Source organism: Eretmochelys imbricata, chromosome 14, assembly GCF_965152235.1.
Source record: "Eretmochelys imbricata isolate rEreImb1 chromosome 14, rEreImb1.hap1, whole genome shotgun sequence".
NCBI lineage: Eukaryota > Metazoa > Chordata > Testudines > Cheloniidae > Eretmochelys > Eretmochelys imbricata.
Window position 1 is genome coordinate 12,858,266 of NC_135585.1, and position 27,687 is coordinate 12,885,952.

The window sequence follows — 27,687 nt, forward strand, 5'->3', positions numbered from 1 at the left end:
ATGTAAATGCTGCACAAAGTTGTTCAAAACTGGAATCCGTTAAATGGGTCTAAAATAGTCAAACTTTTGAAATACATAAGCAGAATCTGAGGAATTACTAAATAAAATAATGCAAACTCTGTATGCTTGCATGTGTATATAATGGGAAATATAGTATGCATGATTGAATCTAAATTCTGTTTCCTTGCCATATTCAAAAGCAGGTATAGCATAGGCAGTGAGTGTGTAAAATTGAACCTCATTAAATGTTGGGTATTTTTGTTTTTGTTTTAAACCCCTCCCTCTCCCCCCCCAACAGAAAAGAGCGTCCTATATCACTGGGCATCTTCCCATTACCTCCAGGAGATGCACTGCTTACACCTGAGACTCAGAGAGAAGGAGGGGAAACACCTGGGTCAGAGCACTGGAAATTCCATGAGCTAAGCCAGCCACGCTCCAACACCAGCCTAAAGGTGAGCTATTGGTTTTCAGGTTTGTTTTGCATCTTATGAGAAGCCATCATAAACCATGGATTCAGTACATTGTTGGTGATAACTATATTACTGGAAGGGCTGAACTGTCGTCCTCCAGTTACATAAACTCCTCAACACATCAGTTATTGCATGTGATTTTGAGTCTTGTATTTTAAAGGAACTTTGGGTGCCCAGTGAAAGGGGATTTTGGCTGCACTTTCAACATGGGATGGGAATGCAAGATCCATCTCCTGGTATTTCAGAGAGATTTTCCTTTTCTAAATAGGTACAGTTTTTTAAGGCCTGCAATTCTTGTACTTACAGGCTGGATAGACAGTGTATACAGTTTTGGGAATTTAATGTTCTATGGCATGAAAAACTTTGAGTATTCAAGTACTGTGACGTACATATGTGTATATTTGTATATAAAGTTTGTGTAATTCTAGTGCTCATAGTTTAAAATTAAAATATTAAATCAGTAAAATTCAGTGGTGTGACTCGGAGGAAAATAGTTCTAATTTTAATGAGATTCCTGAAACCGTTTTTTATATATTTAAAAATCCCAAATGAATTTGAGATGTTCTCCACTTGAACTTTTTTTAAACATAATCCCACACTGGATGCCATAAAAAGATGAAGGAACATCTGAATGGCCCTTCCCTCTTTAGATGTGTTTTGGGAAAACTAAAACTGTATAATTTTTTTGAGCATTCTAAAGGACTTTGATATCAAAGCTCTATAGAACTAATAAGCTTTCTGCCTCACATACAATTTGGAAAAACCTGTGCAGTTCTAGTTCAGATAGTCTGATTTGACAGCTGCTCTCTGTCAAGAGGCCCTCTGATTACAGCATTTCAGAAGGAAGAATGTCCTCTTTTTTTAACTCTGTTACTCAGTATTTTACTTTGGGCTCTTTTTTATTGAAATGGCTGCAGACCTTAATTGTTAGTGCCTGAAGATGAGGATCATTAATGCTATGTGGGGTTTGCTATGTTTGTCCTCTAATTCCAGTTCACCAACAGTTTCTTGAAAGAGTAAGGCTCCCTAGATGCTCGATTCTTGAACCAAGAGAATTTAAATTGGCCTAAAAAGCAGGTGCCTAAACTGCTGGATTTGTGAGATTCTCCTTCTGTGGTGGACTAAGTGTGCTACCTCCATCACTGTCAGTCCCGGACCTGAGAGCAAGACTGAGACTACACCAATCTTTTCTCCTATCCTATTAGAAAGGGCTGTGACAGGTTGCTCCCCCTTCGGGGTGCCACTGGATGTACTGGGGTACCACTGAGCCCTCCCATTCCACCAGCCTGGGCTCCCTCACCCTGTCCTGCTGAGCCAGGCCCTCAAACTGTCTCTAGCGCGTGCACACACATAGGGACACGCCCAGCTGCAGAAAGACACCGATACTGAAATTAGCGCTGCATGGGAAAACTCAGCTAGGGGATTGCCCAGCACTCAAGTGTGCTCCCCCTCTGGGATGCAAACACAAAATTGTATTGTCTTGCACTGCACAGAGAACGGTACAGCATAAGCTTATGAAATTCGCTCCTTCCCTCAATGTGGAGGAAGATATTCACAGCTTTTTGTCCCCATTTATGAATTTCGAACTGGTTTAGACAAACAAACAAGTTTATTAATTACAAAGGATATTATAAGGGATAACAAACAGAACAAAGTAGATTACCTTAGTAAATAAACTCAACTGACCTTAAGACACTGGATAGGTAGGATATAAATTAGCAAATTCTCACCCTGAGTGATAAACAGGCTGGCAGATTCTTAAGACACAAGTTTCCTTGGCTTTCCCAGGTTTTCATATACAGGCTAAAGATCCTTCTAGCCTGGGACCATCACTGCCCACAGTTCAGTCCTTGCCCCTCAGGTGTTTTCAGGTGTCTTGTTGCAGAGAGAGTGAGCCCCTGCCCCCCAGGATGTCATTGTTCCTCTTTTATATCTTCTTCCCATTTGCTGGAAAGCTCTTTTGCTATGACCTAGGTCAAACAGTTCCCATTGTGTAGTGCTATCTACGAGAGGTTTCTATTTTATACAGTTCCTGAGGTAATCCTTGTGCTTCTGTGCATTTCCTCAATAAGCTATTAACATTGTTTGGCCTATTTACTGTTGTACTTGAAAGGCTGTGGGTGCTTTCAACCTCACAACGTGTTTCAGTAACACATACAGAGCCAAACTTCATAACTTCACATACAACGGTAACACACACAATCCAACAAGATATTAATGTCTAGCAGATCAAGACTTTTAGAACGATACCTCAAAATATATTTTGTACAAAACATATTCACCACCGTCATCTAATTAGGATATTGGGGTGTCAGGGTGTCACAAGGGCCTTACCACTAATGAACCCATCTAGTTTTGGAGGTACAAAAACAGATGCCTCTTCACAGGTGGATAAGTACTCCAACTCAGGAGATAAAACATTGTCTAAACTATAGCATACTTCATGATCCTGATAGATACAAAAACTGAAAAAGAAAAAGGATCTGAAGACCCTGTTGAAAACTTTGTCCTTTAGCAATCCATGAACAGAAATCCTATAGTACAGTGGTTTTCAACCTTTCCAGGCTACTGTACCCTTTTCAGGAGTCAGATTTGTCTTGTGTACCCCCAAGTAATCCTCTATATTCATATTTCCCCATCGCAATTTCAGTTATTCAGAAATTGACAGGCTTTAGGAGGAGTTGCTTTGCTGAAATACAGGTTAGACTCACGTGACTTGAGTGGATGGAGTTGTTATAAAGGGGGTTTTCTGATCTCCTTCAATCCCCTCCAGAAAATACCTGTCATTTCATATTGTCAGATTATATTTTTTGGCATTAGTCCTTCTAAAAATATTAACTTGTACACACTTAAAAATGGCTACCTTGCATGCACAATTTTTGATGCTCTCTATATACATATCTCAGTTTAGTTATAAGACTAAGTGCCTTAGGGCAGGGATCATTTCTGTAAGTTAGATAGTATTTATCTTACACAGTGCCAAGCACAGTACCTATATTTAATAAATGATCCTGTGGAATGGCATGATGCACAGCAGTCACTACTAAGAGGAATATTAATTTCTGTTATAGTTTTTAACTTGTATCTTGCCAGTGTCTTGTACTATTGCTTTCAAATACCTGCATTTTTATTCATGCTGTAGTATATGAAGGATACACAATGGTACACCTAAAAACACCTCCATATTGGTGCCCAGGAGCAGCACAGACCAGGGTTTATCTAGATAGTTTGGAACTTTGTACAGTAAGGACAATATTGGGTGCCATTGGAAGACAAGATGTAGTTGTGTATTGCTTTCTTCTATCCCTATTCTGATTGCATTGCTTACAAACCACTATTTAGTTCTCTACAAACTTAGCGACCTAATTTTAAATACACAACTTAGTTCCATGAAAAAAGGCTTTAGGAAACATTGCTTACAAAAAGAATGGGAGTACTTGTGGCACCTTTGAGACTAACAAATTTATTTGAGCATAAGCTTTCGTGGGCTAAAACCCTCTCCATCGGATGCATGCAGTGGAAAATACAGTAGGAAGATCTATCTAATCTATTGATACACACACACACACACACACACACAACATGAAACAATAGGTGTATTTCACACTATAATGAGTGATCAGTTAAGGTGAGCTATTTCCAGGGGGGGGTGGGAGGGGAACCTTTTGTAGTGATAATCAAGATGGGCCATTTCCAGCAGTTGACAAGAATGTGTGAGGAACAGTTGGTTAATAAACATGGGGAAATAGTTTTACTTTGTGTAATGACACTCCTAGTCTTTATTCAAGCCTAATATAATGGTGTCCAGTTTGAAAATTAATTCCAATTCATCAGTCTCTCATTGGAGTCTGTTTTTGAAGGGTTTTTTGGTAATATTGTGACTTTTAGGCCTGGAATCGAGTGACCAGGGTGATTGAAGTGTTCTCCGACTGGTTTTTGAATGTTACAATTCTTGACGTGTGATTTGTGTCCATTTATTCTTTTACGTAGAGACTGTCCGGTTTGGCCGATGTACATGGCAGAGGGGCATTGCTTACAAAATAAACTTGGTTATTTCAAATTCTTAAAATATTTGGGGAAGATATTTAGACTCACTCCTGCTTAATGGAATTACATTTAACACACTCTGATTTCTGGAGCATATATTGCTATCAGTTAAATCTATAGATAAATCCAGTTTCCAAATGCAAGGGAAGAAATTAAGTAGTTATAGCAAAACAATGGAATTATACGGAAATCCTTGGTTAGTCCCTTATAATTTTTGGAAACAATTGATTCAAACTCAGTTGAGACCCTTTTTCTTCACAGCCACTTTCTGTTGGGCAACCACGCCATTTATTTGGAGCTTTTTGTGTGGTAAAGTCAATGGTCAGTGTGTGCTGCATTCTTCAGTGTATGCATTCGGAATACAGAGTTGGAGAAATGTTTGAACAGAGCCAACATTCATGTTGAGGTTTCATTCCCTGTGTGGGTGAGCTCTGGATTCGCTTAGAGTACAATTTCCTCCCTTCATTACTTGTTTACTAAAATATGAATCATTATCCAGTTGAACTTTAACCTTAACTTGGGGCAGGTGTTTTTTAACATTAAAAAAACAACTTATAATATTTAATCACATAGCCTTTTTAGAAAATGGACTTCAATTGTTTGCCATAATTCCTTAATTTTGGGCTTCATGACTTCCTGAGTATCTTTGGAGGGAACGTACATATTCTTGGAATCGGTCAGAGATGTCCAATAGTCAGGTGTTACACATGCTGTGTTATAGTCTCCAGTTGACTCACTGTGAGATTAACAAATATTCACTCTTCCCATCTTGGTCACTTTTAAATTTGTGATTAAGGATATTGGTATATGGAGACAATGCAAGCAATTCTGACACTTCCAAACAATTGGAGACTTTATTAACAGCAGGTTGTTTCAGATGTTCAAAATCTGACACTTTACAGCTAATATAAATTTGGTATTACATATGTAACTCAGTACAGTGAACTCTGTATTTAGTAAAGAATATGGTAAGATGAGGCTTGATATCATTGATGGGGCAGGACCTAAAAGTACTAAATTAATCATTAGGGCTTGAAAAATTCATATGACTAGGAACTTGATCTGGGGTAAATACCATTAATTTATGCATTTACGGTAAGATTTGCTTTTCACTTATGATTGCAGAGAACCCCTTCCAAACAATAGAGTACAAACTCATGCACTGTTGCCTGTCTAAATCCTCAGACAGCACCAGCATCTTTGCTGCTGGTAGAGCTCAACTGCAGAGTGAAATTAACAAGCCTCTAGTCAATTTTACTGCTGCTGTTAAGGACACTTTTCAGAGTAACAGCCATGTTAGTCTGTATTCGCAAAAAGAAAAGGAGTACTTGTGGCACCTTAGAGACTAACCAATTTATTTGAGCATGAGCTTTCGTGAGCTACAGCTCACTTCATCAGATGCATACCGTGGAAACTGCAGCAGACTTTATATATACACAGAGAATATGAAACAATACCTCCTCCCACCCCACTGTCCTCCTGGTAATAGCTTATCTAAAGTAATCATCAGGTTAGGCCATTTCCAGCACAGATCCAGGTTTTCTCACCCTCCACCCCCCCCACACAAATTCACTCTCCTGCTGGTGATAGCCCATCCAAAGTGACAACTCTTTACACAATGTGCATGATAATCAAGTTAGGCCATTTCCTGCACAAATCCAGGTTCTCTCACTCCCTCACCCCCCTCCAAAAACCCACCCCCATACACACACAAACTCACTCTCCTGCTGGTAAATTGATTATCATGCACATTGTGTAAAGAGTTGTCACTTTGGATGGGCTATCACCAGCAGGAGAGTGAATCTGTGTGGGGGGGTGGAGGGTGAGAAAACCTGGATTTGTGCTGGAAATGGCCTAACCTGATGATTACTTTAGATAAGCTATTACCAGCAGGACAGTGGGGTGGGAGGAGGTATTGTTTCATATTATCTGTGTATATATAAAGTCTGCTGCAGTTTCCACGGTATGCATCTGATGAAGTGAGCTGTAGCTCACGAAAGCTCATGCTCAAATAAATTGGTTAGTCTCTAAGGTGCCACAAGTACTCCTTTTCTTTTTGTTAAGGACACTGTGCATCAGGTCAGATTCCTGCTGCTGGCTGGGGGACAGCTGTAAGCAGCAGCAGAGGCAGGTTAAAGGAGAGCTTTATAAAAAGGTTGTTGTAGGGAATGTCCTCCCCTTGCGATAGTCTAGAGGTTCTGGATTAGGATTGGGGAAAGAGAACTCCCTCTTAAACCCCTGGCTGCTGGAAGGTGGGAAGGCTTCAGATTTCACACTTACTAAGTGGAGGCCATAAAGGATGGAACCTCTGAGCAGGATTCAAGGAGAGCACCCTAGTAGGAATACAAAGCACAAAGTGGTGCAGAGGTTGGCTTCGTCACGGGATGTTGCCCCTAGACAATGAGGCCCTTCATCTAATTAAATGATCTAGTTTAGACTTCTGGTTATTGGGTGGAATAAACTTTTCAAGCCTTATGTATGAAGGGATGGATGATGGGCAAGGCTGGGTGTGGTGTGTTTCTGCAGGTGAGGGTTGGTGCCAGAGAGAGCGGAGGAATAAATTAAGAGCCAAAGTCAGCATTTTTGGAGGAGCAGGGGGTGGAAATGGGATGGAAAATACAGGTGACCTAGCAGAAAGCAGTGTTAGGGAAGCAAAAAGGATATATGCGGGAGAGAAGTAGAAATAACATGTGGCAAATGCAGGAGCAGCTTTAGTCTGTAGTAAGAAACTAAGGAAGTGGGAGTGAAGGAAATAAGATAAAACAAAATCAAGAGGCATAGTAAGTTACATACAGAATGTTATGTTCCTATTTGATGTATACTACAGATAAATGCAGAACATCTTATCGAATATACAATTGTTTATTCCTTTGAATGCGGGGGTGGGGGGGAGATTGGTTTCAGAACATGGCAGTACAGGTATATTTCACCTTGAATAGCAGTTTTGGTCCCCAGGCTAATAAATTCTGGATCATTTTCTTAAGCCTTGTTACTCATGTGAAAAACTCTGTATTTGGAGGTCTGCTGTTCTGAAGGCTGTGCAGCCATTCTGGTTATTGAATGTTTTTCTAAAGTGTCAAGTCAAAAGGATGAGAGGGAGCCCAGAGTATTGATTGCACAGTAGTTTCTAAATAAAATATGTACATTTCATAAATGAGATGTGGGGTGTGGGGGAGAGGTGTGTTGCCTTCATGTTTGAGATGCATTGAGTTAGACAAATCTAGATGCACACCTGAAAGTGCACACCTGAAAGTATATTTATTATACAGCACCCATCATTTGTGTTTGAAAGACTAAAAAGATTGAATGAGCAGCATCCAGGTGGAGACCCTAAGCCCAAATACCTGTGAGCCCAAGGGTCCTCAGTATGAAAAGTCCTGTATACAATGGTCCAGTCTAAACTGAGGCTAAAACTGTTTCCTGAACCTGCTCAAGCAAGCAAATTTGTGGCAGGAACAAACAAGATAGTGTTAAAACTATTTGCTAGACTAGTTAGGGATCTCGAAAGAACATTTTAAACATAGTTAGGGTAGAGCAGTGATCCCCAACAGGATACCCGCGGACACCATGGCACCCGCCGGGGCATTTTTGTGCGCCCACAGGACACAGTGCTGCCGAGTGCGGCCGCCGGAGAACCGCCCACTGAAATGCCGCCAAGACGTGTTGCCGTTTCTCAGCGGCCAGGTGTCTGGCACCCGCCACAGTCTTCTGGGAATAGCAATATGCTCTTCCCACAAAGGTTGGGGACACTGGGGTAGAGTTTGTCCACAATGGACAGATAAACTATTAATTTGAACCCATTCGGGGCTAGTCGATATATACATGTAAATGACTTGTGGGTATTGTGACACAGTAGACCTCTAGCTATGCCACTTTGTTCCAACTCAGCCGTAACAAAGTTAAAATGACAAATTTAAAAAGGAAACTTTTAACACAATACAGTCTTTGGAACTCATTGTCACAAGAAATGGAGGCAAAGAACAATTAAACGTATGGTTAATGAAACTATCTGCAATTACATTACTTAAATATTATAGGGATATTGATCCTTTTGCTTCAGGACATAAGCCAGTCACTGACTGCCTGGAGTTAAGAGGAAATATTTTCCCAGTGCGTGATACTGCATTAATTGCCCATCATGGAGAACTTGTCTTTTTCTGAAGTATCTGGTACTGGCAACAGTGCGAGATGGAATACTAGAATAGATTTGACCATTTGTCAAATTTGCTACGAAGTGGCAATTCTTATCTTCTTGGATCACAGTGACTGTTTCATAAACTGGGAAGATCAGTTGTGATAGAGAGGCACTCTTGACGTGGAAGATGGCAGCCTTGTGGTGGTATTTTAAATTCAGTGTTAATTGCTTTTTTCAGAGCCAGCTCCATTTTTATATCAAAATTGAAAGCTCATGCTCAAATAAATTGGTTAGTCTCTAAGGTGCCACAAGTACTCCTTTTCTTTTTGCGAATACAGACTAACACGGCTGTTACTCTGAAACTTCAGAAATATCACTAGGGTTTACCTTTAGGTGATGTCTTCAGGGGTAATGGGGATAGTAGGTACTTTATATTATAATTCTCGGGGACCATGTGCATATGTACATAGGTATTAAAGTATATATTTTAAACGTATTCAGTGGAGTCCCCCTCACACATTCGTAGGCCACTTTTCTTAGATTGTCATCTCGGAGACTGTCATATGTATTTTTACAGTGCTTAGCAAAATGGAGCCACAATCCCGAGCAGGGCTTTTTGGTGCAGCTGTAATAAAAATCTGTAATAGTAATAAGATCTGGATTCATAGTTTAACTATTAGCTGTGATCCAAAATGTGCTTTAAAAGAAAGGGGAGGTTGTTGATCACCTAGTTAACCTCTTGGAGACTACAAAGAATTACAGTGGAGTCCCTGTCTGTAGGAAAATCAGACATTTCAGCAGTGTGAATACACAAAGGGTTTTGAGCTACATTTGAAGTATCACCCCTTATTTGTATATATTACGTGTTTTTGTGCAGTGACCTTATTTCTATTTACATAACTTTTTTCATTTTGAATAATTCTGCATATAAATACAGTTGGTATATTAAACCAGTTTTCCTCTTCAGTTTATTTCGTATATTGTAGTGACAACAGAATAAAATTCAGAATAAATGTCTGAACACTCTAGCAGGAATGTATTTCATCAGTAAATTCACATGCAGTCAGTTACTCTGAATAGAAAGTGAATTGGATTGGCATGCCAAACAATGGATGATGTTACATGAAGTATTGGTACAGAAAATTAAATGGCGATGGGAAGAATGCTCAGGTTTTTTGCAAGTACAGCACTGTTTATTGTTGGTTTGCATTGAAGCCTCCTCACCATCTCTCCTCCATCCCTCCCAAGGTCTTTTTTCAAAATGCAGCTACATGTTCTGCTTGCTATCATATTTGGCTTTCCAATTTGTAACTAGTGAGTAAGAGATCAAACAAAAAAAAAAACACTAGTTTAAATTTCCTATATATGTACAGTGCCCATCTACTACTTTTTAGAAGCTATACGGATTTTTTTTTTTGAGGATCCTGTGCAGTCTGTATAATTTAATGTTCAAAAACTGGTAACATTTTCCTCTGTTTTTGTAATTTCCCTTAAGTCTGTAAACTGGGTAAGTGACATACTGAGCACTGCAAAGATTCTTGTATCATTGAAAAATACTGTACCCTAAGTGTGTAATATTTTGTTTTTCAAAAGTGGTGCTTTGTTTGACTGTCTTCCTCTCCCTCAATTCCCTCAGCAGTAAAATTCCCATGTAAGCAGCAATAGTCACATTGTTTGGCTTCTCCCTATTTTAATAATAATTTAAAAATCTCATCTTGCAAAAAATTACAAATATGAATATTAAAACTGAAATCCTAATTAAACTTCCTTTGTGTGTTAAGAATGGGTGAAAATTTTTTGATAGTGCTGCATGTCCATTTATATATGCCCATTTTTATTTGCTTCTTAATTGAATGATCATTTAATATAATCCAATTCCATTTCTCCGTAATGTGGTTTTTTAAAAAAGGGACACTAGAGATACAGATTTAGGCCAGTGAATTTGTGCTTCATAAAATGTAAACTTTGTTTCAACCTTGACTTTGGTTTTGGTGTCTTGATCTAAAATCATTTCCAGGGTCAAATCTGTGTTTTGCTTTTAGGCATATTTCCTATGTTTTAAATAGCTTGCTTGCAGCTATTTGATTCTTCCAGTTTTTTGTTTCAGAAGGCCTTGGAAAGGTTAAACTGTAATCTCTAAATCAATGTACTTTTTGTATGTATCAATCTCAGGATGTTTTATCTTTAGACTCAGTGTTAAAAGCCTTAGAACTGTCATGTTTGGCTCTTGCTATATCAGCGCTAGACTGCCCCAAGGTCCCTTTTGGCACTGTTTGGAGAAGTTAATTGCAACCCTCTTTGACTAAGTTCTCATTCTTGCCTCTCTCAGGTTAGAAGTTGGTTTATGGCTTAGACAAAAACCTAGCAAATATTCCCAATTCAAATTGTCACATAAAGTTCCCCATAACTTGAATAAAAGCAAATATTCTTGACCTAGTAAAGAAAATAAAGCATGATATAAAGTAAGTTGGGTAAATTAAGTATCTCATCTCTGGCTCCAAATCCTACAGGATATCGTTGTAGAAAACTGAATACTTAGTCTGTTTGGTGACTCGACTCAATCTGGGTGCCTTTCTAGCTGTTCAGAATCTGTATGTCTAGCAGGCAATCTCCGAAGAGTGTCTGCCCTGAGAATTGTGGGGAAATTAGCAGGGGAATGGTAGCGTATACTAGTGATGGATAACCTTACCATTGTTGTGTAGAGCTGTGCTGGACAGGGTCCAAAAGTGCTAGTTATTCTTAGCACTGGTAGAGCTGCACTGGAGTTGTAACAGTGGGAGGTTTCCCTGAAGTTCTCAATGTAGACAAGGCTTCAACATGCCTTTTCATTAGGGGAAGTCCTATAACAAAGTAGTCCTTTTTACTCTGCCAGGTAGGATTTAGCCACCTTAGTACACTACTGTGTGGGGACTTAATTGGTAAATGAAAACGCAATAATAGAAATGATTGATTCCATGCAACCAGCTTGACCAGATTAGTTTTCATATCAAACTGATTTCCTTTCCTTAGACATATTAATATTAATTTTTTGTCTGTCTTAATGTTCAGCAATCACCGTTGTAAATTAGGGTATTATCCATTTTCAATGCTTTTTCTTGAAGTGGTACACGCAGTTTGTTGCCTAAGGAGGCTCAAATAAAGTTCCATTCATATTGTTGATCATCTTCAGTACCTTTTGGAGACTATTTCTTGACCATGCAAGCCAAGTTGTTTTTAGTGTTCTGCTTATTAAAACATATAAACCATAACCCTAAATATTAAGATCACCGAGATGTATCTAATCGCTCAAATTCATATGAGAGTCTGCATATTCTGCCACATCTGAATTAGCGCTTTAACTTGAATGAAATTAACATAGTGAGCACGGGAAATAAGTTCATGCACTAATGCTTTTTCTTCATTTGGAATCCTCCTTGTGTAAACTAATGCCTGTGACAATTGTGTAAACAATAAAACTTTCCATTTTAGGATGAACTTTCTGATGTTAGTCAAGCAGGCTCAAAATCTACTACCCCAGCATCAACAGCTGCTTCAGATGTGCCTGTGTTATCTGCTGAAACTCCCCTGAAAGAGGATAATGAAGAGCTTGCAAAGAGTGCAGATGCACTGAACAAGAAATCAGATGTAAGCAAGCACATTGAAGTGCAGGTAGCTCAAGAAACAAGAACTGTGTCCATCGGTAAGCTGCTGTAACAGTTCAGGCATGTGATGTGCTTGATAGGCAATTCAATGCAATGCAGTACAAAGTCAGTCCACGGTGCCTGGAGGGAAAGAAGTATTTGTGTTCATACTTTTGGGAGTGCAGAGTACTGGTGAAGTTGAAATGAGGATCACTACTTACTTGTTGGGCTGTTCACGCCTTATTTTCCATGGAATGTGAAGTATATCTGTGTATTAATTACATTCCAGGGTTATTTAAAAAAACTAGAAAGACTAAATGAGCTAATTCCATCTCCCTTCATGAGTTTCCCTTACAATATATTTTGACTGCTTTGTTCTGTCTGGTTTTAAATATTTGAGGTAATGGTTTTTCCACCACTTTCTTTGGGAGACTATTGCATGGTCTAAGGCTTTGTCTTTACAATATGAATTTTTTACCTATTGCTAATGAGTTGTCGCTGAAGCAATGCTCAACCTGATTTAGCAGCAAGCAGAGCCAAGTAATGTGTGTTCAGCACCATTTCAGAAAGAACCTGAAATCCGGGCATTGTAAAATTGAATTTTAAATTAAAGTGAAATAGAATTAGTTCATTAGTCCTTCTGTTTTAATGAATGACATCACTTTTTAAACATGTGAGGCCAGTATAGAATGACCAGTATATGAACTCAAGTTCTATACAGTTTAGAGGCTTTGCCACAATATATGAAATTTGTCAGGAGGACCCCTGCATGTGACTCTCTTTAAGCCAATAATGTACAGAGCTTTTCTTGTATGTGACTAATATTACTTCCCCACCTCCACCCCCAGGTGCTAATGAAAATGAAGAAAAATCTGAAGTTCAGGCAATCATCGAGTCCACTCCAGAGCTCGATATGGATAAAGACCTCAGTGGATATAAAGGTTCAAGGTAAATTGTATACTGTGACTTGAGTACACAGATTAGGGTTTCAAAAGTTACCACAGTTACTCATTTTGAACTTTTTGGAGTTTTAACAGATTGAGAGTACATGTTGCACAATCAGTTCCCATGACCTCTTTTTTTCTTCCCTGAAGAATTCTTATAACAGCAAGTTTTGTTTTTATTGCTTACACCCCCAGTCCAGAGCCCTGAGCCCCCCTGCAATCATGCACTAAAAGTTCCATAGTATGCTTACTTCAGAGAGTACTAAGTTTTTGTGGACAAGCTGTTAGTCTCGTAAGCCACTTAGGCACTGTAAAGGGGTTTTCTCACTGCATGAGCACTTCCTTGTGGTCAAGTGTAGTGTAGCAGCTGTTTTCCCCCTATGGTATCACCTGCTGAGGTTGCTCTGTTGGTGCTGTTGTCTCTCTTCTTGCAACTTGGCCCTCTGGCCAGGTCATGCTTTAGTCCACCACTTCCAGGGTAACTGTCTCCAGCCCAGCTATGGTCTAGTGACCTTACAGCAGGTCTTCTGTCTGTCCCTGGGTTCCATGGTCCTTACATCCCTTATCTCTGGGGGTTTCACACTACCTTCCTTTGTGGCTGGTAGGGGAATGCAGGCCCCCTCTTTACTTTCGGTTGTAGTCCAGGGACCCTGTAGCTGGCAGCCAAGGTCTATTCCCTCAGACACCTTGCTGCCTCCCTGGGCCACTTTCTGGGGGATAGAAAAGGCAGGGAGTGACTGCAGACTCTGTCCCTGCAGCCCACTTTCTGCTACAAACTTCCTGGCTTTGTCTCTCCCAGGTGCTGCCATGTATGTTAATAGGTCTCTCTGGCTCACATTATCCCCTTCAGGGCCCATATGGGGTACACTCTTCCAACACTGGTACTTAAGAAACGTCCAGCAAGGTTTTCAGTTCATTTCTGTGTTAATGAATGAGCTATAAGCCAAACCATAGAGCAGCCATCTAAAATCACATTTTTCCTTTGCTGTACAACTGTGTGAAATGTTCGACTGATAGTTGGTTCAGTTTTCTGACTTCTAAAAATTTCAATTCTGCTGCTTAGCACTCCTACCAAAGGTATAGAGAACAAAGCATTTGATCGTAATACAGAATCTCTCTTCGAAGAGCTGTCCTCTGCTGGCTCTGGCCTAATTGGAGATGTGGATGAAGGAGCAGATTTATTGGGTAAGACAAGTTAGTTGAAGAAATTATGATGCTAGTGTTTTTATAGCATATTTCTGGTAATTGCAGCTCCTTTTAAATATATTTCCTGAAATATACACTGATTCATTGGATTAAGCTCCGATTTCAGTGGCCTTGAAAGGGTATTGAAGTTCAGTTAAGTTAGTAGAATAAATGTGTGTGCTATTTCATGGTTAGGTTTCTTTAAGTGTGAAAGTTTTTCTTGTTCAAGTGACTTCTGTCAGTATCAAGAAAGGAACAAGAACATTGGAATCAGTCTGTCCACGTTTTGCTAAACCTCTACCGCCCTATTCAGCTTCTGTTGTGATGCCTCAATTTTTTGTGGATTAATTTGGATATTACTCAGTGGAGACAGATTCTATTTTCATTAAGGTCCTGAGTCAAGATTACAAATGTAATAGTAAACTTGGTGACTGTTCAAACCCTGATTCACTTCACTTAGGATAATTCTTCTAGTCTCTGCTGCCTGAAGCTGAATAAGGCTCCGTTTTCCTGTACTGATAAATGAAACCATCTCTTAGTTCAATGTGAATTTCCTGTGGTATAGCACACTTTTTAAAAGCACACATTTTAAAATTCAGCCTTTCATAAATTCTTTCAAGTGCTTGGTATTTGAATTGCTCTGTATATGGTATGACACAAGAATGTGTCTACTGCCTCATATATTTAGGATATGTTTCTTACAAAGCAATTCTTTCTCAGTTTTGAACAATCAAATTAACATTGCGTAAAACCTTTTGGGTAACAAATTGGGCCTCACTGTGCTTTTTATATTCATATATGGAATTTTGCCTATGAAAGAGTTTGTGAAACAAGTTGGTGGTGATTGAGAACCAAACCATTTAGAAACACTTTAGCATCCCCCAGTGTTTAACAAAAAGCAACAACTCAGTAATGACATCTGTGCCATGAAACTTTTGCTGTGGCAAAACAACTGAGCCATTTTTCAGCATCCACACTTTATTTTTTTGAATAGATGGCAGTAGATATTATAGAACATATCTTAGGGCTTGTCTTCACTACCGCGCTAAATCGGTGCCGCTGCAGCGTGTCTGGTGAAGAGACACTATGGCGACGGGAGAGCACTCTGTCAACATAATTATTCGCTGTCAATGAGAGGCAGAAGCTATGTCAGCAGGAGAATGTCTCCTGCCAACATAGCGCAGTGTAGAGACCATTTTAAGTAGATGTAAATTGTTGCTCAGGGGTGGTTTTTTCATTTCCCTGAGCAATGTAAATTACATCAACTTAAGCAGTAATGTAGACAAGCCCTTAGAAGCAGCTGATTTTTGAGTCTGAAAATGAGCTGTGTAGAAAGCATTAAGAGCAGTCTGACTCTCAGACTTCTTATCTAAGGAGGCATGGTGTAGAATTTGCAAGAACCAAATGTATTTTTGTATAGTCTGAATTTCTGGTGATTCACATTGTGCACTTCCCTGAGTATTCCTTGTTTAGTGGGCAAAACTGGATACAGAGTTGCACTGGAACAGATTTTATTTTGAATAGGCAGCAGCAATGCAGGGTGTACCTATTGTTAGCTGCCATTGTCCCTAGTCTGGAAAGACCACCACTAAGGGGAAAAATAGTTCTGTTTTCCTCATACTTGGGACTTCCTTGCTGAGACCACAAGCAATGGTGGTAACTGTTGTGGTGGTTCTTTTCTGTGGTCATCTCTTCCTAGTTTTGGTAGGCATCCATAACTCACTTCACATGTCCTCATACAGTGGTCATTTTTAGTTGCTACTAACATTCTGCATTCAAAAATGGGTCCTTGAGATCAAGTTTCATAGCCCATTAGCAGCAATTTTTAGTGCCTACTCCTAGTAGTAGATCTTACAAAATAGTTATTTAAATCTGTCAGACTTGTCCCCGTATTGGGCACCCCATTTTCCTTGAGCAAAAATTAAAACCCTTTTTAGTCTTCTCATTATTTAGGCAACGTTTATTTTGTTACTTATGTTTAGAGAACAATTCTTTTACTAAGTCTATTCCTATAATATGTGCAATTAGGCTTCTCATGTGTTATGTGGAAATATGTGTTGACCTACGAACTTGATATGATCATATTGGTAGTTTCATTTATGTAGCATTACAGCACATGGATATTTTTGTCTCAGAAGCATACATTTTCATAACTGTTGCATCACACACAAGCCACATCTATTTACAGTGTATTGAGTGTGTTTTTAGTGGATTATTCCATTCTAAATTAATGTTAGCATTGAGTTTCTAGTTCTGTAAAACCTAGTTAATCGGGATTCTATAATCTGTTTTCTCTTGGGCTGCATACCCAGGGGAATATTCTGGTGTGTATGCTTTTAAATACTTTGAAAACTATTGCTTCTACAGTTAGGCATTCCTGGCTGCTGCTTTCATATAATACATTATCTGCATTTTTTCTGCTTGGAAACATTTTTTTGCCCTTGCTTTCCAGCTGTGATTTATCCACATTCTTGACAATGTAGGGATCCCAACAGTTATTTGCATTTAGTGCAAATCATCCTAGGTACCCTTTTAAAATAGTTCTTCATATATAATTCAGTTTTTAATAATAAAAAAAGGCAAAGCTGTTCTTCAAACAAGCAAAAACCTCCTGATTGCAATCCTTGGTTTTCTACAACTGTTGGCAAAGTGAAAATAGCTGTGATAAAATAACCTGTATATTATAAAGGTAACTTACTACTTTCAATCTAAAGTCCAGTGAGCCCTATAAGAGACCTGGTGTTCCCCTTTTAGGGGAATATGATACACTAATCACTCACAAGATTAAATAAACTTCAATTTGCCTATTTTAAACGTTACTTTTTACTATTAAGATTTGTTCATTTTTAATTTTTTTCTTTTTGCTTTATCAAATGTTTTGGAAGATATTTCTGTGTTTAGGGAACTTGTTAAAACCAGACATGCACACTGTTCTTTCAATGAGGGTAATTCCTTAAGATTTTTTTATTTTGCTGTGTAATGCTAACCTCTAATTGCCATAATTGCTCCTATTATCAGTGTGTACATAATGCTGGGCTTGGTTGTCTTGAAAATAATTTGATGAACAAGACTTACAACTATTATTGCTGTTTCATTTTAAAAATTAAAACAGTACTTAAAATTCTACAGTAGATTCTACTTAAAATATAATAAGCATGCAGACAGTGATGTATAGGAACTTCCTAGAAATAAGAATGAACCTTATGGATGCATAAAACAATTGAAAGCATTTAAACTCAAAACTTGGAATTTTTTTCAGAATCGACTATTTCATCTAAATTTTGCATTGATCGGTTTAGCACTTGTTCCAAATACCATGCTTCTAAAGCGTGTCACAGAAGTGAAGATTACCTTTTGGTTCATTTAAAGCTTTGTTTATACCTGGCTAACTCATTTGGTGATACTCATTTATTTTACTGTCTGTCTTACATATCAATCTGCTTCAAATGATAGAACATTTCATTTCATATTTTCGGTGCTGGCTTTTTTAAATTCACTCTTACAGCTTACAAATCTCTTGATTTGTTATTGCTTTTCGCTCATACTACTCCTTACATTAAATGTTTCTTGTTCTTGTTTTTGCTGTACATGGAATGCATGGGCTATAAAGACCGTAATTTCTTTGGTAAGGTACCATCTGCTTTGGGGAGATCTTCAAGGCTTTCACACTATCTCTGAGCTTTCTTGTTCAGCATGTCCTGTGTGTATTAAAAATGCATATTTTGAACATAAAATATACTCTATAACCTCTTTTGTAGAACGCTTCATTGAATGTGCGCATTGTAAATGGTTAAAAAAAAAAATTGTCCATGAATGACACAGATGTTCTATTTGACCTAGTAGTACTTTAACCTTTCCATAAAGCCTGCAATTCATTTGGGAAAAAACCAGCAGACACTTTGGTCATTAGCCAGGGCTATCTTTGGGCATCACCTGGGAAAGGATGAAAGCAAAGCTAAGCAGAGATGGAAGGGACAAAAAGCTTTAGATAGTTGCTCAGTGGGAGTATTTATGTTGCTTCTGTGAGGTGCTTATATATTCATCTCGTTAGGTAGATAAAGACAAAATGTAGATTAACCATATTTAAATAAAATATTTGAATTTGATTTCTCTGTTGTAAAAATATCCATTCTTTTTTCTGAAATTCATTCACTTACTCTCCCTTGGAAAGGAATGGGCCGTGAAGTTGAAAATCTTATTCTGGAGAACACCCAGCTATTGGAGACTAAGTAAGTGTCAAACTGTAGCTTTTAATTGGAGAGCACTTCCTGCCTCCTCCCTCTGCTCTCACTCTTTTTATCATTTTCCAAAATGGACCGTGCCATATGGGATCACTGACAAATGGTGACACTTTTACTTTAGCATTAAATGGTATATATTAGTATTCAGAGCTACCCGCAATTATGTGTACTATGTCTGGCTCTTTTTGTGAATCACAATGTATTTGATTTTGTCTAGAATGTCACTTCAATCTACTAATTATACTTTTGCTTGGTAGACTTGTATTGCACTCTGCCAGCGTCCTCCATTCCTGTTAGTATGCAGAGTATTTAAAATACAAAAACTTTAATGAGAGAGCAAGAAATCTTGTCCTTTTCAGTAATCTACTAGCTTCCAAGAGCAAAACAAGAACAGTGTGCAGTGCCAACTTTCTAATCCCTGAAAACCGAACACCCCTGCCCTGTCCCTGTGGCCCTCCTCCCCTGGTCACTTGCTCTCTATACCCGCCTCTGTCGCTTGCCTCCCATCCCCTGGGATTCACCTGTTGCCTGCAGAGCTGGGCTGTGAGGAGCTGACATGGAGCCTGCCTGCATGTCCAATCAGGGCATGGCAGGGGCATAGAGCGGGGCTGGGGAGCGAGGCACTGGGAAGGGGAAATTGGGACACAGTGGGGTGGAGGGGTCCGCAGAGCGAGGCACTGGGAAGGGGAAATTGGGGCACAGCAGGGCAGGGGGGACAGATAGGTCACCCTTGCCCTCCATGCACAGCACTGGTACCTACTTTGGAGTCAGGTCTGTCAGGCTGCGGGATGGGAAGAGCAGCAGCAGCTGCTAAGCAGAGGTGCTCTCCAGGAGCTGCTGCTTTTCCCGCCCCGCGGTGGCAGAGGCCAGTTACTGCCAGTTTCCCTTTTCGACTGGATGTTCCAGTCGAAAACCGAACATCTGGCAACCCTACTTTGTAGGTTTTATTGGCAGAGTATGTGTGGCTTTGCTGATATTCTTTCTTTTAGGAATTTAAATAAAGATTTAAAAAAAAAAATTTTTTTTTACCCCTAGGAACCTGGCCAGTCTGTTTTCTAATACAGTTGTGCCACTTGGCCACTGTAACTTCCATTACAAGCTTGACTGTCGTCAAATATTTTTATTTTTCTGCCTGTTTTGACAAGCTGCTGAAAATGTGTTCCAATTTGGAATTGAAACCAGCTATAGGAATTTATTCGCTATGTAGATTACTTGAATTTGAACTTTAATTTCATTTGGATGCTTTTATTTCCAGGTTTTTAGCAGCTTTAGAGAGAAGATGGTAACACGTGAAGTCATCTGTTTACAACACAGTGGTGGTGTTGCATGTCATGTACTTTTTAAGCTTGTTTTAGAAAGTTTAGAAACTTCTAGTTGCTGCATACAACATTATCTATTTGGAGGTTTCCCAAGTATAGGAACTAAATTATGCTAGTGTTACAAAGCTATGTGCTGTTAGGTTTCAGTGGAGTTGTTATAAAAATGCATTCCAAATGTTTGTCGCATAGAAATGCGCTGAATGTGGTAAAGAATGATTTGATAGCAAAAGTGGATGAATTGACCTGTGAGAAGGATGTACTGCATGGAGAACTAGAAGCTGTAAAACAAGCCAAGCAGAAGCTTGAAGAGAAGAACAAGGAATTAGAAGAAGAGCTTAGAAAGTGAGTGTTTAGTACTGTCCTCATGAAAGTTTAGAAACATCTGCTAAAGATTCTTTTAGTTATCTCATCTTTTTTTCTTTAGAGCTCGTGCAGAAGCAGAGGAAGCAAGACAAAAAGCGAAAGAGGAGGATGATGTAGGTGTATATTTAACACTAAGTTTGTGTCATGTCCTTTTCTAATATTCCATCTTATTGGTTTAATTCTATGGAACTTACGTGGCTTAATCAAGATATAAACTGTTTTCCATGTGGGAAAGAAGAAAAGTCAAGGGAAACAAAATGTCAGTTTATTTAGAGTAACCTGCTTGAATCCTTTCCTGCCTCCTGTTCCCTTTAGTGAACTGGTTTTTGTTAGGGGGCTTATTCCTTCACCCACTTACTTCCCTGGTCCTTCTCGCATGAACAGAGAGCAACAATACCCGAAGTCCAAAGGTGCAAACAATTCGATGTTTATTGGGGTGAACTTCCAGCAAGCATGATTCCAGTTTCATTCCTTAGTATCCTCCTTCCCAGCTCTGACACCACAGAGCCTTACACCTGTGTCCCTGTTCCCATTCCTACCCTTAGCTAAACATGATTCCAACTTCCTTACTCCCATTCCCTGTTCCCATTTCCCCCTTTAGCAAAACATGATTCCAATTTTCTTACCCCCATTCCCTGTTCCCATCTCACACACCCACATGCCCACCCCCACCCACACCCAGTCACTTCCTCATTGACTACAGATTATATAGTAAAACTTGAGTTCTGCTTAGCTATACCTTAACCAATCATTTTCCTGAAATTTAACTAACCAATCCTAACATATTGTAACATGATTATGTAACCAATTATATCCCACCACCTCAATTAGTTTACACCCAGCAAAATTAATTATACAGCAGACAGGAACAATCACAGAACCAGACAGAGATTATACAGACAAACAACAGCAAAGTGGGAACTATAATGACAAAACAATACAGAAGTGAGGATTTCACATCCCAGCTATTGATAAGTGAGTTCTTGCCAGACAGGATGCTATCAAACTAAGTTTCCTTTTACATTTTCTAGGCACTTCCCTTTCTCTGGAGGTGACAGGAATACAATCCTGTCCTGATAGTGCCTAACAGCCCAATAGCACCTTATTTCAACGTGACTAGTTTGGAATGTGAGGATGTGACCGGTCGCTTCCCAGCTTATGGCTGCCTCTGCTGCTTAGCCAAAGGCCTGAGCCTAAGCACAGGGCCACAAACTGTCACAGTAAGAGAAGGCCCTTACACTGGCAGACAGTGGTTTTGATTCTTTCTTTTATACCTCTATCACTAGCCAAGTGATAAGAATACACCTAAATTCTTAGAGTATAGGCCTTTACAGACAGGCCTGAATATCTATATCCTAACAGTTTTGACTTAGTTTCCACTGGCTATTTATTGATTTCTGGTTGGAGTTCATGGTGTTGTCTTAGGCCTACAGAGCCCAAAACTGTTTGAATTCTGGCTACCCAGCTCTTGCCTTGTGCAGTTCAGTGGCATTTGCAGTCATCCAAGATGCTTGAGCTAATTCCCCTGTTTTCTAAGCAGAAAGTGGTGGCTGACCTCTTGCCCCGATATTCCTTTGTAGTACTATAAGCTTGTTTTTCTGTATGTGCAGAGTGATGTTCCCACTGCTCAGAGGAAACGTTTTACCCGTGTTGAAATGGCCCGTGTCCTGATGGAAAGAAATCAATATAAAGAGAGGCTGATGGAGCTTCAGGAAGCTGTGCGATGGACTGAAATGATAAGGTAAGTGACCTAAGATCCTTTGATATTCCTTTCGTATTGTTAGCAGATTGATTTCTGGGGAGCGGTGTGGTGTGGTGGATAGGACACTAGGTGGTAACCAGGAGACCTGGATTCTGTTGCCGGATTTGCCACTGACCTATGGTTAACTTGGGCAAGTCACTTCCCCTCTCTGGGCCTCTGTTTACCCTTTTGCTGTTTCTTATCAAATTAGACCCTGATCCTGTAAAGATTTAAGCAAGTATGAAACACATACCATTGAAGCCAAAGGGGGGGACTCTGAGTCCTTGCAATGTTAAGTGCATCATAAGTCTTTTCAGCCTTAGACTGTAAAGGTTTTTGGGGCAGGAATAATTCTCTTACTGTGTGTTTGTACTCCGGTCTTCTAAGATAGGCATACAAACAATAAAATAAGATTGGTCTGGTCTGTGGCCCAGATGTGATCATTAAATCAGAATTGGTTGGTCAGCTCAAGTAAAAGGTAATTACTATAACTTTTTGAAAGGGTGCAAGAATTGTCAAATTTAAGAAATAAAGACTGGGAAATAGGCTTTCTGGTCAATATCAATACCAGCATGGAGTCCTGAAATTGACAAGACAGCCAACAGCTGATGTAAGTAATGCAGTGTCTAGACAGACACTGTGTCACCCTATCTACAGGGACATAAGCCCTATGCCTTTCATGGAGGTGGAGTTATGTTGGTGTAGTAGGGGACTTACATTGGTGGGACACTGCTGCAGTGTATACACTGACATAATTAGGTCGGTGTAAGCTGCCTCACATTGACCTAACTGTGCAGTATAGACCAGGCCTAAGACTCTATTTAACTTACAATATTGCGGATTCCACAGTATTAGGTTTCCACTGCAGTTTTGAGAGCAGGAGCCCCGTTGTGGGGCTGACAGTGGCAGCTGCCCTGGAGCTGAGAGCTGGAGCCCCTGCTGTCACACCCAGGCCCGCACTCTCAGTCTCTGGCAGTCGACAGCAGAAAATTTGCAGGAAAACAATAGACTTTATTCCCGCAAATAATAAGGTCCATTATTACTTTTCTGCAATTTTCCATGCAGATTGCAAGACTTGATTGCAAGTCAGCTTCAATTTTTTGACAATCCTCCTGTAATTTAAGTAGGGCTTTAATTATAACATATTAGGTATGTGAGCCATTTTGACTCCAAAACTTGGTGGGAAACAGCATTTCCTCAGGTAGAGATGGCTCATTTTTCCATGGCTACTCTCTGTAATGGAATTCTGCTCCCTCTTTCTTCTTCCTTCCCACACCAGTAGTTGGCTTGCTTCAGGAAAAAGTCATTTTGTCACCAGCTAAATCCTAAGGAGTAAATTAGACACTGACAGGTAAGTTAAAAACAAACTGCAAGGTTTTGTTTAAAAGTGGAAATCTAAAATTTAAAAAGGAAACCCAAGAAAAATCATTGCAGTAAAAAAAAAAACCCCAAAAACAAGTTGTTGCATTTCACCTGGGTGGTTTCTTTATATACATTGTAAGCTCTTTACCCCCAGAGTCTTGTGTCTCAAATATGTGAAGAGCACCCACTGCTCTTTTGAGCTCTCCTTATGTTCTCTCGCCATCACTTCCCTTCCCTCCCTTTGCTTCCTCAGACCCACTGACATCTGTACAAAATAGATTTAAGCACCTTTCTCTCAATTTACTGTTAAGGAGTCTCTTTTACAAGTTACAGTGGAACCCTGTTTATCTGATCTGGTTGGGAACGGGGCCAGATTGGATAATCAAAAATTTGGACAATCAGGAGAATGGGCAAAGAGCTTTCTATCCGTTACTTTAAGATGCGGAGTTGCTTTTAAACTAGCTGGCCCCTCTTGGAAAAGCATTAAAACATACCCCCCTTCTTATCTGTTTATCTACTTAACAGATCATACAGACCCCTAGTTCTTGCAAACAATGTTTTTGTTCATGTATTAACAAGAAAACAGATGAGTTTTTTAACCATCTGTACACGTATTGATCATTTTTACTTTTTTTAATCCTGAACATTATAGTGTTTCTTAACCTTTTTGTAGCAATTGTCTTGGGCCACACACCACAGTGGCCCCACAATGCTAAGTTACATGTTTCAGCTCCCCCTGGCAGGGCATGGGCTATCAGTCCCGGGCAGCAGGGCTGAAGGGTCAGTTTCCCACATTCCTGTATGTGTGCTGGTGGTTTGGTTAATACAGAAAGATGGATAATAGAGGTTCAGATATATGGGGTTGTACTCGAATTGATAAAGTACAATGTTCTTTGATTTCTGGTGATGAAAGTGAACATTGGTTGTTTGTCTTCTCTAAAGATTTGAGAATTATTATCCCAAATTCTTTAAAACTAGTGTTTAAAAAAAAATAAAAAGTAAAACCCACCCCAAACCTGAAAGTTTCTCTTTCCAAAAGGTTGCTTGGAGCAGTATTCACTGCTGTTACTGTGCCTTACAGAATAACACTATAAATAAAACTGGTATCTAAGACTAGGGAAGTAAGAATGGAGGGTGCTTATTAACTTACTTACTGAAAGGAGAGCACTTTTCAATTGCAGCTGAGTTTAAATGGGAAAACTAGTCTCTGACTTGAGAGATTTTTCTGCATCTATGCAGGTGTTAACACCTTCAACTTCTATCTCCATGACTCAAGGCAGAGCCTTATACTTAAATACCAGAGTTGTGTGTATTCCCATACACCTTACCTTTTGTATTATTGCTTATTTAGTAAACTCAGTATTCCTTTTTCTTTAGAGCATCAAGAGAAAATCCAGCCATGCAAGAAAAGAAGAGATCAAGCATTTGGCAGTTGTAAGTACTGAAATACAGGCAGATACTGCCAAAAATCTCCAAGCATTTGGTATTAATGCTTTTTGTATGTCAGTTTAATTGTTTTGTTTTGGGGATAAATATGTTTAAAGTGCTTCTCTTTTTGATACCTAGCATGCCAGCTCGGTAAGGCTGTTCTCAAAGACAAAATGTGTCATAAGCTGTATCCCATAATGAACAGTTGTGCACTTACTGTAGTTAGATACTAATGTGCTTCAAAGTAAGGGTACAATATTTTTTTATCAGAAGATGAACCAGGTTCTAAATACAGTGATTCTGAACATTTTTGTAACTTACTTTAATGATAAAAAAAAGAAATTTGAATGTTTGTGGTTTGCATATAATTTCAACACTTTTTTATTTTCCGCCTGAAATAATGTTTACTGATTGTTTTGACATTTAATTTTTTTAAAGAATAAACATAAACTAAAAAAGGGAGATAAATGTTGAAATCCCTGTAAATCTTTAAGTGTTAATGGCTTAACTGGTAATAGTTCATCTCTGGTCTGGAAGGTTTGTAGGTTCACTGGGCTAGAGGGTTTACATGAATAGAAGGTTGTGGATTCACCAGGATTTGGGCTTACCTGCAGTTCCTCACCACTCAGCTAATGTACTCTTTAAGACTTTTCTTCAGCTAAGAACATAAGCTACCTTTTGCCCATTTTGTGGTGGATGTTCAAGTGAAACTTAAGATCCGGTCTTCCTTTAAAGGAAGAGGCTGGGATAATACCACTGTTTGAATTAACATGCCTTCTCTTATTAACACAGGTTCACATTATGGCTGTGTAAGCTATTGCTAAACACATAATAGCTGCTCTGTTTGGTTCCACTCCCTTCCAACCATTGTAATACATTGATTTGAGCAGTGTAGTGTGCACAATGCTTTGAGTACAAAATAGGGTGACCAGATGTCCAACTGTTATCGGCACTGTCCTGATATTAGGGGCTTTGTCTTATATAGGTGACCTATTACCCCTTCTCCCCTCCTAGTCCTGATTTTTCACACTTATCTGTTCACCCTAGTACAAAAGGAGGTCAGTTTTTTGTTGGATGCATACAGACTTTTCACGTCTTTTGTCTTTCAGTTTCAGCAGACTGTTCAGTTCATCAAGCAATACTGCTAAGAAACCAGAACCACCTGTTAATCTTAAGTATAATGCTCCAACTTCACATATTACTCCATCAGTCAAGAAAAGAAGCAGCACCTTATCTCAACTACCTAGTGACAAATCTAAAGCCTTTGACTTCCTCAGTGAAGAGTAAGATACATTTTTATTTTCCCATTGTAACTTTTATTAATAAACTAATTTGTTCATTAATAATCTATAATAAATATACAAGTAAAGATTATATCAAGTCACCAGAAAGGCAGACAGGATAAAAAAAAATCAATAGCATTAATGTGAACAGTCAACTGCAAGTATATCCAATTATTTCTTGGTGTGAACATGTCAAAGAAGATACTCATGAAATCAGCATTATGAAAATTGCAATGTGTAGAGTGATGGCTACATGTAAGAGATGGCATGGGTGACATTGCTATTTTCAAGTGTTGCTCCCTCAAAAAAATTACCTCTAGGCAATGGAGAAATATTTAGCTCTCAGAAGAATGTTTTAAGTACAGTAGAACCTCCCATTTATGAACCCCAGAGTTACAAACGGACCAATCAACCACATACCTCATTTGAAACTGGAGGTATGCAGTCAGGCAGCAGCAGAGATGGAAAAAAAGCAAATAGAGTACAGTACCATTAATCATAAACTACTCAAAGGAAAGTTTAAAAAAAAAAATTGACAAGATAAGGCAACTGTTTCTGTGCTCCTTTCATTTAAATTAAGATGGTTAAAAGCAGCATTTATCTTCTGAATAGTGATGTTTCAAAGCTATTTTAAGTCAATGTTAAGTTGTAAACATTTGAAAGATCTATAACGTTTTATCCAGTTATGAACATTTCAGAGTTACGAACAACCTCCATTGTGAAATTTTAAGGTTCTACTGTATGAGCATCATATGACTTTCAACAAAATACTGTTCCAGCAGTGTCTTTATAATTAATAATATATCTCTACACAAGAAATATTTTATAATTAAGCAAAAAGAAAAGGAGTACTTGTGGCACCTTAGAGACTAACCAATTTATTTGAGCATGAGCTTTCGTGAGCTACACTCACTTCATCGGATGCATATTCATGAAGTACCAATGGAGTGAGCTGTAGCCCATGAAAGCTTATGCTCAAATAAATTGGTTAGTCTCTAAGGTGCCACAAGTACTCCTTTTCTTTTTGCGAATACAGACTAACACAGCTGTTACTCTGAAACCTTTCATAATTAAGGATTATATGATTAAAGGGAAAAATACATGTTAGTGCTAATAAGATCAATGTATTTCACAGTTTGTAAATTTACAGTAGAAAATGTCTTGGATAACAAAATATAAACAAAGCAGTTAAATATAGTACTGTTTTAGAGACTTGTTTATATAGCTGATTTGTTCTGGTAATATCCATGCACAAGGAGGTTTTAAGGTAAACAAAGCATGTAAAATATTTGATAAATCTAGGAAATTAAAAAAGGAATCTCTGCATTGTTTATAAAAATCCAATTTGAGCTCCCATCACAGTATATATAGTGATCATAACTAGCTCAGTAATAAAACAGAGACAAAATTTAGAGACCAGCCAGAACAAAAACATATATTGGTGCTTATGTAATTTATGCCAGTAAAGTTCTTTCATTTTTCATCAGATGAAATGATTTAAGTGTTGGTATGAATTTTGTGTAGAACAGTTTTGTGCCAGAAGCGGGGA

General features: G+C 38.8%; 1 protein-coding gene across 3 annotated transcripts in view; it reads left to right on the forward strand.

The window, feature by feature from the left end:
* The window catches only part of SPAG9 (sperm associated antigen 9), a 108,326-nt gene that overhangs the window by 51,708 nt on the left and 28,931 nt on the right, over positions 1 to 27,687 (forward strand). For all 3 annotated transcript variants that reach the window (XM_077834303.1, XM_077834301.1, XM_077834302.1), the window contains 10 exons: positions 299 to 452; positions 12,121 to 12,331; positions 13,121 to 13,220; positions 14,280 to 14,401; positions 18,573 to 18,630; positions 20,151 to 20,303; positions 20,386 to 20,437; positions 21,935 to 22,065; positions 24,805 to 24,861; positions 25,965 to 26,138. In XM_077834303.1, coding sequence (XP_077690429.1) covers positions 299 to 452; positions 12,121 to 12,331; positions 13,121 to 13,220; positions 14,280 to 14,401; positions 18,573 to 18,630; positions 20,151 to 20,303; positions 20,386 to 20,437; positions 21,935 to 22,065; positions 24,805 to 24,861; positions 25,965 to 26,138 — 1,212 coding nt within the window. The remainder of the gene's footprint in view (positions 1 to 298; positions 453 to 12,120; positions 12,332 to 13,120; positions 13,221 to 14,279; positions 14,402 to 18,572; positions 18,631 to 20,150; positions 20,304 to 20,385; positions 20,438 to 21,934; positions 22,066 to 24,804; positions 24,862 to 25,964; positions 26,139 to 27,687) is intronic.